At 36.7% G+C, this 12,801-nt stretch overlaps 1 protein-coding gene across 1 annotated transcript; it reads left to right on the plus strand.

The window, feature by feature from the left end:
• The first annotated feature begins 2,148 nt into the window (after positions 1–2,148).
• On the plus strand, positions 2,149–12,462 carry guca1g (guanylate cyclase activator 1g). Its single transcript, XM_079667495.1, has 4 exons — positions 2,149–2,416; positions 2,920–3,069; positions 7,105–7,204; positions 10,389–12,462. The coding sequence occupies exons 1-4, from the start codon at positions 2,222–2,224 to the stop codon at positions 10,508–10,510; spliced, it is 567 nt and encodes a 188-aa protein (XP_079523621.1). The 5' UTR covers positions 2,149–2,221; the 3' UTR covers positions 10,511–12,462.
• Positions 12,463–12,801: the final 339 nt, after the last annotated feature.

Below are 12,801 nucleotides of genomic sequence, written 5' to 3' on the forward strand. Positions count from 1 at the left end.
AATCATTGAGCAGAGGAGTGTCATTTATGTATCCTTAGACCTTTAGTTTAAATGAGTGAAAATACAGACATCATCAATTTACTGCTTCTGATGCTGTTACATTTTTAAATCAAATTTCTATGAGGAAAAAAAGAAAGCAGCACACTTGAATGTCAACATTTGTAATCTTTAGAGATTATTTCTCAATCTTCAGACCCTTTCGTTTCCCTGTGACTCACTTTCACTTATCAGGCTCAGTTATGAGACTTGTCTAAAAATACCCTAACAACAGCACCATGTGAAACAGGCCGAGGTTAACACGTTATTTTGAAATGTAATCGTCAAAATCAATTGGCTATCTAAATCTTTTTGGATTGTAGTTACTATAACTAATGATATATGACATTATTTTGGAACCTGATTAACGGTAAGCAAAGGTGGAAGTATTTAAATATATATTGCTTTCTTAAGTTAAACTAGTATTACTACAGTGTAGAAATACTCTGCTGCATTGAAAGTCCTGCAATCAAAATTGTACTTAAATAAGAGTAAAAAAGTATTATCATCAAAATATACTTAAAGTACCAAAACTAATATTATCAGAATAGTATCCATCATATCACTCGACTGTAAATATGGATGCATTAATGTTTTCATCATTTCAGTTGTGCAGCTGTAAAGGTACACAGCTAGGTATCTTAATTAATAATAAAATAATAATATGAGGTAACTAATGTTGACAAAGAAAGGAAAAAGTCTAATACTGGCTCCCATAATATCGCATTTCAAATAATCTTATAAAGTGCAATTACAATTCTGACTCGGTTTTCTTCTTAACCCTCAAATATCCACATTGGCCTCACATCTGGTATTGGATGCACTTTCTTTACAAAACAACCCGAGAAAGGTTTGTTTTATCCATTGAGGTCACAGGGACTTAAATATTAAGAGTTTTATCAACATAAAGCCCGTTCCTTATAAATAATATAACAATACCGAAGTGATGGCCCTGCTCTCCACTCTCTGTGTGTTCTTTAGGATAGTCAGCGCCCCCTGCTGTTCAAGGGGAACATTCAGCTCTAAACCAAATGCAAGAGGACTTAAAGAAAATATAAATGTATGTGGATTGACAAATGGAAACGATGAATTTTAAAGTGCCAAATGCAGGAAAGAAATGCAACTTTTAATTATTCGAATTCAAGATCTTGCACTTCTTGTTTTGAGTTTCAATTGTGATGCACTTCCATAGCACATATATTTAAGGGAAATCTGAACTACATTTTCTCAGAGGGCTCTCTAGGAAAACTAAAACGTTATAACAGATGTGAGCAATACAGAATTTGCTCAGTAGATATTAGCCCACTGTTAATCAGTCAGAATCAGAACTCTTATTTTATTATTATTGAGTGTGTGATGGTTGCTCACTTTAGAATAAAATAACATACAGATATTTACTTAAAAACCAGAAGTTTAATTAAAATGTGCAATTTAAAAAAAAAAAAATTGAATAAAAAGGGTTATATAAACACAAGTAGTTTAAGTAAAATGTGCATTAAAAGATTAAATAAAGATAAATAAAAATATTCATATAAATAAAATAAGTTAAGTAAAACGTTCCAATAAATATATAATTAAAACATAATTAAAACGTTATTTAAAAAAACACAACAAGTTAAAGTAAAAATGTGCACATTGTACAATATGTAACATATATGTAACACACAATATGTTTGTATGTGTATATTAGAAAATATAGAGTAATAAAGGTATTCTGATTCGGAATCTGATTAACGAGAATATTTGATGTGTCAAAAATCACTTTATATTTTAACTTTAACCTGCAATTACTAAAATATTGAAAAATGGTGTTGTATTTATTCTGTTAGTCACTGGTTCATTAGTTACATGAAAACAGCCAACTCATTCTCAAATTGTGCTGGTTGACGGACAGCTGTTGTTAAAGCCAGCTGTCTGTAATTCACTCTCCTCTCTTTGATCGCAGGTATCGCAGTTCTTTGCGCTTGGTGCCAGCAGTCCTTTCAGACCTACTTTAACAACGCCTTGTTGGCCAAAGATCAAGCGATTAACGAGCTAATAGGATTGACTGATTGTCAGCCTGCAGTCCCTCTGCCAGCTCCTCACTTTGATTGGAGAGAGTGAGCCTTATGCATCGGGGAGCTCAGAATCAGAAGGGAAACACTCACTCAAACATCATTTAAACTCTTCTTTTAAAAGCCACACCATGGGGCAGGAGGAGAGCCACAGCGAGGAGATGGATTTGGTGCAAATTCAGGATCTTTGCATCATTTTCATGAAGGAGTGTCCGAGCGGGGCGCTGCACCTGCACGAGTTCAAGAGGATCTTTGGGGTGCCGAGTTCCTCCGAAGAGGAGTCGCTGTACATCGAGACGTTATTCCACTCCTTCGACACAAATCAGGTCAAAAGAAGCAGCAGATTTCTCTTTGTGGAAACAGACCGATTGTGTGCATTTAAAAGAAGTTGCAGTGGGCAAACATTGTAGGCTACATTCAAGCAGAGATGCAGACATGTTTAACTAACACTGTGTTTTATGTCATTAATCATTTAAATGTATAATCATTTAATTACACTGAAAGAACTGAAACGTTGACGTTAATTGTATGTATTATGTCAACAGATGTCACGGTCTGTATTAGGCTAGTTGAAAGCAATAACATTACATTTAAATAACAAACATTAGGTTCAACTTAATATTATTGCTTTCAACTAACCTAATACAGTTATGTGATATTTGTCGACATAATACATTTAATTTAAGTCAACATTTCAGTTTTTTCAGTCCAGTTACAGGCACGGTAGACTGTGAGCAACATCTAACAATCATTGATAAAAAAAAAAGAAGCTAATTGTGAATGCAACTCTGCATTATTTCTGTTGCAATGAAGGATTTGTGATTTGCAGGATAACGCTCTGGATTTCATCGAGTATGTGGCAGCTCTCAACTTAATCTTAAGAGGGAATATTGAAGACCGACTCAAGTGGTCCTTCAAGTTGTACGACAAGGACGGGAACGGCAGGTTGGACCGAAGTGAAGTGAAGCTCATCATAAGGGTGAGGAATATGCCGATACAAACAGTTTTTATTTTAAGTGTTTGGTGGAGAGTAATGCCAATTTTAACAGTCATTTGAAAAGTGCCAAGGTTTTGAGTATACGATCCTCTCCAGATGGATTACACTATGACGCAGGTGCCATGCGTACGTAGAATTACATTTAGTCCTGTACCACATTTGAGGTACTTGTACTTTACTTGAGTATTTTCATACTAAGACAGGGGGGGGGGGGGGGGGGGGGGGGGTGCTAGTGAAGCCTCGCAGATCGGGGTATTGCAGCCCCCTCAGCGAGCTGACCAATCAGAGCACAGTGGGCTCACAGGGAGGGGGTGGAGTCAGGAGCTCCAAAAAGCCGTTTAGGACAGAGAGTGAATACACATACTATACAGAGATGCTGTATGAGAAACCAAAGTGATTTTGGAAAATCGCACAATATAAATCTATTCTAGTAGACCTCAACAATGGAATTATGATCAGTAGAAATGGCCATGACATGGGACCTTTAATACTTCTACTTAAGTACCATTCCAGATGCAGTACTTTTTACTTGAAATTAAGTATTTTTATTAGTAATTTTACTCAAGTGAAGAATTCAAAAACGCTTTCCACCCCTGATGCTTACCCATTTATTTCCCTATAAACCTGTGTTGTGTACAACATGACATTTATCATACATATCTTTAAAGGCAGCTTTCTCCCCTCCAATCACAGCAGAAATCTGTCACACACCAAACTGTCCCCTTTCATTCCTCTCTATATTCTGAAGCTTCTTACACAGCCTTCACACACTCATTTACACACACTTCATTACTAAAAACATGCAGAAATGACTTTTTAAAGGCGTTTTTTGTGTGTATGTAGTGACAAAGAGAGAGAGAGACCCCTCTGTGAAAGCCTTTGACTCTAACATGCCAACAAAACAAAACAATCATTTTGAACCTGTCTTTATCCAATTTTCACATTGGATTACACACTGTCCATTCACATGTTTAATAAAACAATCATTAGAGTATTTTTTAAGCATGTTTTGAGAGTTTTTCTGAAAGTATTGCTAGTTTTAACCAAAGTGGAGTTGGATACACTCAGATGATGAGTCCCATGAGGTGAGTGAACAGGTTTTATGTAAGAATAATCCTCTCAAGACGGATTATACTTTAGTATTGGCCCGGTGTCAAGTCTTATGGATGATAGGTCGCGTCGATCAGTTCAGTGGGAGGTAGAGAACGCTCTCTTTTCATGTAATGCTTCACAGTAAGCCTCTAAATACAGAGGGGGTAACATTAGCCCAGTGTCAAAGTGAATTAGACTCACTGCAACTATGTGATATATGTTACAGTAACCTAAAAGTTACTCACACTTAAGATCCTATATAAATGTTATTTTATTTATTTTATAATCCAGAACAAGAAGCTGAAAGAAACTAAAACTCTTTTCAGAGTTACGCCCAGGTCTAGTACCTCATTCACACCAACGGTGTTTCAGGGCCGGTTCGGAGCTGGAGCTTGAAAAGCACCGTGTTTTCCTGTTCACACCGCAGCGGAGCAGCCTCTTAGCTCCAGAATCCGGTTTGTTTCAAGCACCAACATTTTTTCCGGCCAGAGCAAAAGCACCGCATACGTCACGCTTACGTGGAGGCGGGGGCAGGGGGAATCGGAATCGTCGTTGAAGTTGATGATCACGATTGTAAAGCAGTTTTGAATGTAGCATGTAACGACCGTAAAGTTGGTAGCAAAGTCGTCCCATTTCTTCCATTTCGTTTCGACAGAGCAAAACCAAAACGAGTAGCGCTTCAACACAATCGGCCATTGTTGTTGTTGTCGGTGTCAGCTGTGAGGGGTTTCCGCGGTTTGGCTTTATGAAGCAAACGGTAACGTCATGACGCAAACGATGACGCAGCACCAGTCGGACTCTGGGCGGTGTGAAAAGAGCCGGAGCTAAACCGAAGAACCGGAGGGAGTTCAAACTAAAATGGTTTCTCACTCCTAAACAAATCAAAGCGTGTCTTCAAGACAGATTCAATTAGCTTAGCTTTTACAAAGATACAACATTGTACAACAGGGACCAGTAATCGGTAACTTTAGCAACACAGAACAACGGAGTTGGGAGTAGGAGAGGTCGATGAGAGGTCGAGGGACTGCATGGCTGCAGCTTAAATGCTCCTGTCTCTTCAGGTGGACCAATATTAATAACTATTCCCACTTCAATTGACTCCTACTGTCCTTTATTTTGTATTCTAACCTTTTTTTTATGTTACCAAATTTTATTCAATATGCTCCTAAAATAACTTTTTATTTTATTTGTTTTAAAAGAAACTGGATTAAAGTAAAATAAAAAACAGTGCATCTGTAAATTAAAAAAATGTTCACCATAATGTACTATCATCTTTATTCTATATTTGCCTACACATCACCACAGTGCATGCTAGTCTTTGCGCATAGATCAATCTGAATTGAGTGACAGGAATGAGGTCATATTTGTTTCAGTAACCAAAAGTTAAAAAAAGTATTTGTAATTTCTCTTCACCCTTGCTCAATGACAGCGTGTATTGTGCTCATGCGAGTTTTCCTCTTATTGTCTTTTGAACAAGCTGTTTCTGGAGTCATGTTTTCTAATTATTGAAAGGTTTGATATTTCAAAATCTACCCAACTTTCATCAAAATCAGCCCACCGGGAGTACAAATATGGTCCTTTTCTGGTTAAAACTGCCATTTTTTTATCCTGAAAATGTCAGAAACTGATTCAGTATCCTCAATAACCTCCCAAATTGTCCTAAGCGGTCCAGTAATTTTAATAGCCTTACAGAGTAACACAAATGATGCAGTAGTTTTTGCACAGTCTGCTTTTTTGTTTTCTGTCTTTTCATTAACCTTAGAGTGTACTTTGTTAACTTGCAGAGCTGTTCATGAAGACATTCATTACATACTGGAGGTTGTACAGAAATAAAAGGTTAAGTAAATAAAGTTTGACAGATCAAAAGAAGATGATTTAAAAAGCCACAAGGACATTCAGCATTCTTTACATAACACATCAAAAGCATTATAGAAAGGGCTAAAAACACTTTGTGAAAGGACATTTCAACACTGCTATAAACAGCATTAATGAGTACACTGTAAGAAATGAATGCCCTCTTGATTAGTATTAGTCGATTATGCCTGGATTCAAACAACATTTGTATGGTCTATTTTCTCCAGATATGTGCTTTGGTAGAAAGAAACTAAATACACTTGCTCACATTTGACGTACTTGTACTCATACTTGTCAACCCTCCCGATTTTCGCGGGAGACTCCCGATTTCACTGCCCTCTCCCGGTTTCCTCCCGGGGTCATATTTCTCCCGCATTTCTCCCGATTTCTGACAAAATCAGATTTACACACGACTGTTTCCACTCGGACATTAATACAGCTACACCATTGTTTGGTTTCCATGGTAACACGTCTCTTTAGTAGCGCGCGCAACTCAAAGTCTAAGAGGGTGAGGCAGATAGTCACAGAAAACAGAACAAGAATCGACAACTACTCTACTCTCTGCTCACTCCTTTCCTGTAAAATGCAGGTCCAGCCCACACATATGCTCCATCAAGGACGGTGCTACAGGCCGCAAGGCAGTGCACTTACAACTACAATGAGCATGTTAATGTTAATCTAATACAGCTCCGGCGATCCACTAGCAACAATAACAATTTTGCATTTTGAAATGCTCCCGATTTCTGAGGTCTAAAGGTTGGCAAGTATGCTTGTACTTCACTTGAGTATTTTCTTTTCATGCCAATAGCCAAATGCTAGATGATAACTTGGTGATAATTGCTTGGTTTTTGGGTGTTTTCCTTCATTGTACAATAAACCTTTGAGCTGTAACAGAGTAGTTTAAAGTATGGTATTATTTCTTTTTTTGAGTAAAGGATCTGAATACATCTTAGACTTCTGGATGGAGGTTACATCTTCTCCAGTTTAATATTAAATGCAAGGACAGTTACAACGTTAGAACAACTAGTTATTAACACTTTATAACAGACGCATTTCTTTTATCTCACTCAGATTCTTCACAAAATCAAATTCCAGAAGACTAACGTCAGCAGCATGACGCCGTCTCAAATCTGTGACCGGATCTTCGAGCTGGTCGACCAGAACGCTGACGGTGAGTGAGAGAGCAGCGAACATTAAAATACAATCATATATAAATATAACTACAACACAAAGCCACGTTTACTTAAATCCTGTTTTTTAAGCAACATTTTATAGAAGTAGTTAGCGGAAGTTTGACTCATATCAGCAAAATCAATTCACAGCAATGTTTCAACAACACTTTTTGCTTTTTTCTGAATTTTAGGAAATAATGTGGCTTTGGGTTGAATCTCATAAAGTGAGACACTGCTCGGAAAAACATGCTTTTTTAGCGCACTGCTCAATTTCTATTATCTCTTCTTTCAGACAAAAATGTCCAAAATACACATTCAGGAGTTTATTTTACTAACTTAGTCTATTTTTGTGAGCAGTTTCCCTAAATTCAGCAGAAGTTAGCTCAACATAATGCCTTATTTGCATATTTAAACATTAGATTTAAGAAGATTTGTAATACTAACCAAACATAATGTAAGTTATCGACTGGGTAAATTAATTTGGTGCTTTTTCCATGATTTACTTATTTGCGGTTTCTCCCCTTTAACAACATTTTGACTCTTTATTTCATAAGAGGAACATACACAAGAAGTAAAAGTAAAAAGGCTCAATTAAAATAGATAAATCGCTATTCATATGAATATAAGAAGTTGTAGAAAAATGTGCAATAGAAAGATAAAATAAAATACATTTGGAAATATATTTTACGGAGCCCCTGAAGGGACATGAAAAAAAATAAGAAAAGAGAGAGAGAAAAAAGAAAGTCGGGATAACGGGTTAGTTTCTCGTGCGCACGAGAAAGTTCTTTTTTTTGAGAAAGTTACCGGTGCGCCAAGGAGGAAATGGAGCACACAGGAGACAACAATTTCTTTGCACACTGTTATGTTTACGTGGGGAAATGACAGAGCATATTGAGATATATTTTGAACTCAGACTTAATTTTAAGGACATTAAAATGTCGTTATCCCGACTTTATTTTTTCTCTCTCTTTTGTCCCTTCAGGGGCTCCCTAATATTTAGATCAACAAAATAAGTCTATATTAGAATTTGCAAATAAGGATATACAAAATTATTTATATTAACATAAAAAGTTTAACTGAAAATCTGCAATAAAAGATACAAAAGTATAGACTAAAATATTGATTAAAACATACGTAAGAAATTAAAGTAAAAAGTAGAGTGAACAAGTAAATCCAGGAGTCTACTGTATATACAGTACATGTAAATAGATCAAATACACTGATGTATGTGTATTAATGTAGACTGAGTACACTGAAAAAACTGAAAAGTTGACTTGAATTAAATGAATTATGTCAACATATTACGAAAAAAATATATATATATATGTTAATAATTAAATTTTTCGGATGTGTAATTAAGTAGATAATGTGTTTATATATAATTTGCTCGTCAATAATATGTTTTGTTTATGTATTTGATACTGGTTAAAGGTGGGGTATGTAATTTGTTTCAGAAACACTTTTTATTATATTCAATGGAATGCTCTTAACATCCCGATAGCAATGAATATATGAAATGCTTTGACAGGGCCGTGGGAAGTAGGGGTGCTGAGGGTGCTGCAGCACCCCCTGGTGGAGGACAGGGGATCTGCACTTCCACAAGATATAATAAAAAAAAAACGAATTTTCAGCCTTGATGTAACAACATTCATAATTAAGTAAAGATAACACCCTTTTCCCCGGTTACATTTTCCATTTGCCCTGATGAAGTGGGGGATGTTGGCTTAGCAGGCGCCCGCAGCTCACAGCCAAAGTGAGAGAGATAGAGAGAGGGGATACCGCGGTACCGGCGGGGATTGTTGTTAGCTTCTGCTGCGCTAACGGATATAAGAAGCTGTTTCTACAATAATGTGGAGGGAGAGTCCTCTCCTGTCAGACTGAGAGGCTCAGTGAGGTAAAGGACTCTGAGGGCTTAGATAGTTCACTTTAGTCGAAGTTATCTCAGTGGGTCTCAAACGTTTTGATCACAATTTATGTAAACAAATATTTCCAAGGCACACCTTTATAATTATTGGGATAAATAAAAACAGGTTTGAAATCATTCCAATGTATACTATAGGACAGTAAACCAAAAATATCATTTAAAACTGGAGAGATTTTAAAATATACATAAATAAATAAATGTTAACTGGTAAAATAAGATATGAATGAACAACACAAATAAAATAAGTTACATTGATTTGTTATTGGCTATGGTAGGTTATTGGAAATGTTCACATACCTGCTTATTTGATTGATAAAATGCAAACCGATCTTTTTCATATGGGTGTTTAGAGTTTTACCCCCTAGATCAGTCTCTAATTGGGCGCTCAAAGTGCACCAGATTGAAGCATTTTACTTTAAAATGTTTAAAAGATCTTCCATGGGGGTTACCCCCGGACCCCCCTAGAGGATGTGAAGTCCACCCCTCCAATTAAAACATGTTATAATATATAATAAATGTGAAGCCTTGTTATATAAGCTGTCCAACATGTCAATATATTTCTCTTTTTGCAGTGTATTGGTCTTTTGTAGAGGTTTTTCATTGCCAGCTAAAATATTGCCTTATAGAGCAGCACATTGGTCAGAACCAGCCCTGGTGTCATCCCCACAGCACCCCCCATTTGAAACATGTTCCCATGGCTATGTGCTTTGACAATAAATACATTAAAACATGTCATCTGTGGAAGCCGTGGCGCTGTAAAAAGCACGACCAATCATCTGAGCCGGCCCGGCTAAAGTAACTGGATGGCCTACCTGCCTGTCAGCCTTCCATCTGATTGGTCATGTGCACGTTCGTGTGTGTTGGAGGAGGGGCTCTGTAAGGAAGTGGCAGATTTTTTCCGGCTGCGTATTTTCAAATTCTAGCGCATTCGAGCTGATTTCTCCAAAATTACCTACCGCACCTTTAAGTTTGTACAGTATCATAATTCTTATGTTTCATTTCATTATTATTATTATTATTATTATTATTATTATTATTTTGTTGTATTATTGTTTTACAAGTTTGAAATAAATCATATCAAATACAATTTAATTTAAATAAAAAATATTAGGTTCAAATTAAAATCACTGCTTTGAACTGAACTAATAAAGTTATGTGACATTTGTTGACATAATACATTTCATTAAAGTCAACGTTTCAGTTTTTTTCAGTGTATATTTTTTATACTGCTTTTATTCTGCGTGTTTTGTGCCCCGCAGGTCAGATAACGCTGTCAGAGTTCATGGAGGGGGCTCAGAAGGACGAGTGGCTGATGAACCTGCTGAAGTTAGACGTAGATGCCAAAGGTTGGGTCATCCAGAACTGCGGGAAGACGTCCTGATTCCTCACCTGTGGGTTCTCCGCCCACAAGATATGATCTGAGGCTGACACACAGCTGCTGTCTGGGGTTTCGTCTCCGTGTCGAGCTTCTCGAGAGTTTTGAAGCTGCACGGATGAATGCAGGTTTGCAGAGGTTTTAAACTCCGGTGCACAGGTCCGAGTCCTCTCTGCAAACATGTGCTCTGTCCTGATGTTAAGCTAATGTGGCTAACACAGAGCTAACACAGAGCTCTGGGAAATGCAGAACAGCAAATTGTTGTGTATTCCTGTTTATTATGTGTTTTATATTATTTTTGATAGTGTAGTTGTCTCTGCAGAGGGGTGGGTAACTACATTAACTCAAATACTGTATATAAGTATAATTCTGAGGTACTTTGCTTAAGTATTTCAAGTTTAAGCTATTGCATATTTCCACTCCACTACATCTTTTAAGTCAATGTTGTACTTTTTAATTCATCCATGTTTATCTCGCAGCTTTGAACAGATTCAGATTACTAGCTAATACAAAATATAAATCAACTAATAAATCAACATTGACATATCAATCAGAAATCCATCAAAGTGAAAATATACAGTGCAGATAAAAGGTCAACTAACATATTAAATAAAGGCAAACACGTAAACAAATCAAATAAGTTCAAAATCTAAGGACATGTAGTTAATTTATCATAATCAGCTCCACCTTGACCAGCGTGATGACAACATTAATGCATCTATAATTATAACCCTGTTATTGAATATATATGATCCTGAAATGGGAAAACATGCATACTTTTAAGTATATTTTAATGCCAATAATGGTGTACTTTTACTTAAGTAGGATTTTAAATCCAGAATATTTACTTGTAACAGACTACTTTACAATTGACTTCAGGTAACATGTGAGCACTGCTTCTACCTCTGGTTTAAACAGTTTAATATTTAACAACCTTAAAACACTTTTACATGATCTCATTTCATTTATTTGTTAGTAACTTCAAAGGTTCCTTGTGGTGTTTTTGCATGCATGTGGAGAACATAAAGCATTTCCATTTATCTAGGTAGTTATAACATGCAAACATGCAGCCGTTAGCCAGCAAAGGCAAATAAACATTTCTGCATTGTCACTGCAAGTATACTCAAATAATTAAGAGACCTTTTCAGGTGAAAGTGATACCTCGTGCTTTATCTGTTTCAGATGTGCATTTATTTAGTTATTAAATAACTTTTTTATCTAAACCTCATGGTGCATTTTCTCTTATATTGCTTCTTCAAAGTTCACACTTTGTTCCTTATACCACTTGGTGTCGTCCGGATCAGAAAAGCCGAGGCGCTTTAAACGCAATCCTCAGAGGATTAAAAAGTTAATCTTGGCTGCAGGTCCGTTTGTCTGCAGGGGCCGAGGGTGCTGATCATAAGTGGAGATGACCACACTGTGAACATAAAGTGATCAAATTGAAAAAGGGTTAATTGAAAGGCTTGGCCAAGGAAAACAAAAATCTCACATTTGTATTTATTTATCCGTCTTCTACAGATGATATCATTGGAGAAATAACGTGCACATAAACTGGCAACATGACTAACAGGACTGTTCATGTGGAAATGGAGAATTGTAATCTTACCAACATTCAATTATATTCACTTTTTTGTATTTAGACTCTACATTTATCAGTATAAGGAGCATTGGGCAGCTTTTATTTATGCAACCCCAAGCCAATCTCTATGGACTGAGCTCCTGCCATCCTGAACAATTTTTCCCATTCCGGGGATCGAAAAACCAGGAATCCTGAACACTACACTAATAATACAAAGTTATTATGGCATTGTATGCTGTGTGTTATTTGTATCTTCAGAAACTAACTTTCCAACTCCTCAACAGTTGCCTGTCGTTGACTGTTACAGGTGTAGGTTCATGGTACAATGCATGAGCTTCAAATCGAGAGAGATTTGGCCTCACACGGACACCGGAAACTATTTTTCTTTACCGTTCTGTTTTAATTTCACAATAAAGTTAATAGTAATATTATGTTTGATATTATTATGTGTTATTAACTAGACCACTGGGTCATGTTAAGACCATCTTTTCTGACCGTTTGTTGTTACAAATAAATAAAAACAAGGATAATTGTGTGTTATTGTTGAGTAAATAACAGTCCATCCATCCATCCATCTTCTCCCGCTTATCCGTGGTCGGGTCGCGGAGGTAGCAGTTCCAGCAGAGAGCCCCAAACTTTCTTTTCCCTGGCCACATCAACCAGCTCTGACTGGGGGATCCCAAGGCGCTCCCAGGCCAGAGAAGAGATATAATCCCTC

The sequence above is a fragment of the Notothenia rossii genome (assembly GCF_949606895.1).
Source record: "Notothenia rossii genome assembly, chromosome: 2".
NCBI classification, from domain to species: Eukaryota; Metazoa; Chordata; class Actinopteri; order Perciformes; family Nototheniidae; genus Notothenia; species Notothenia rossii.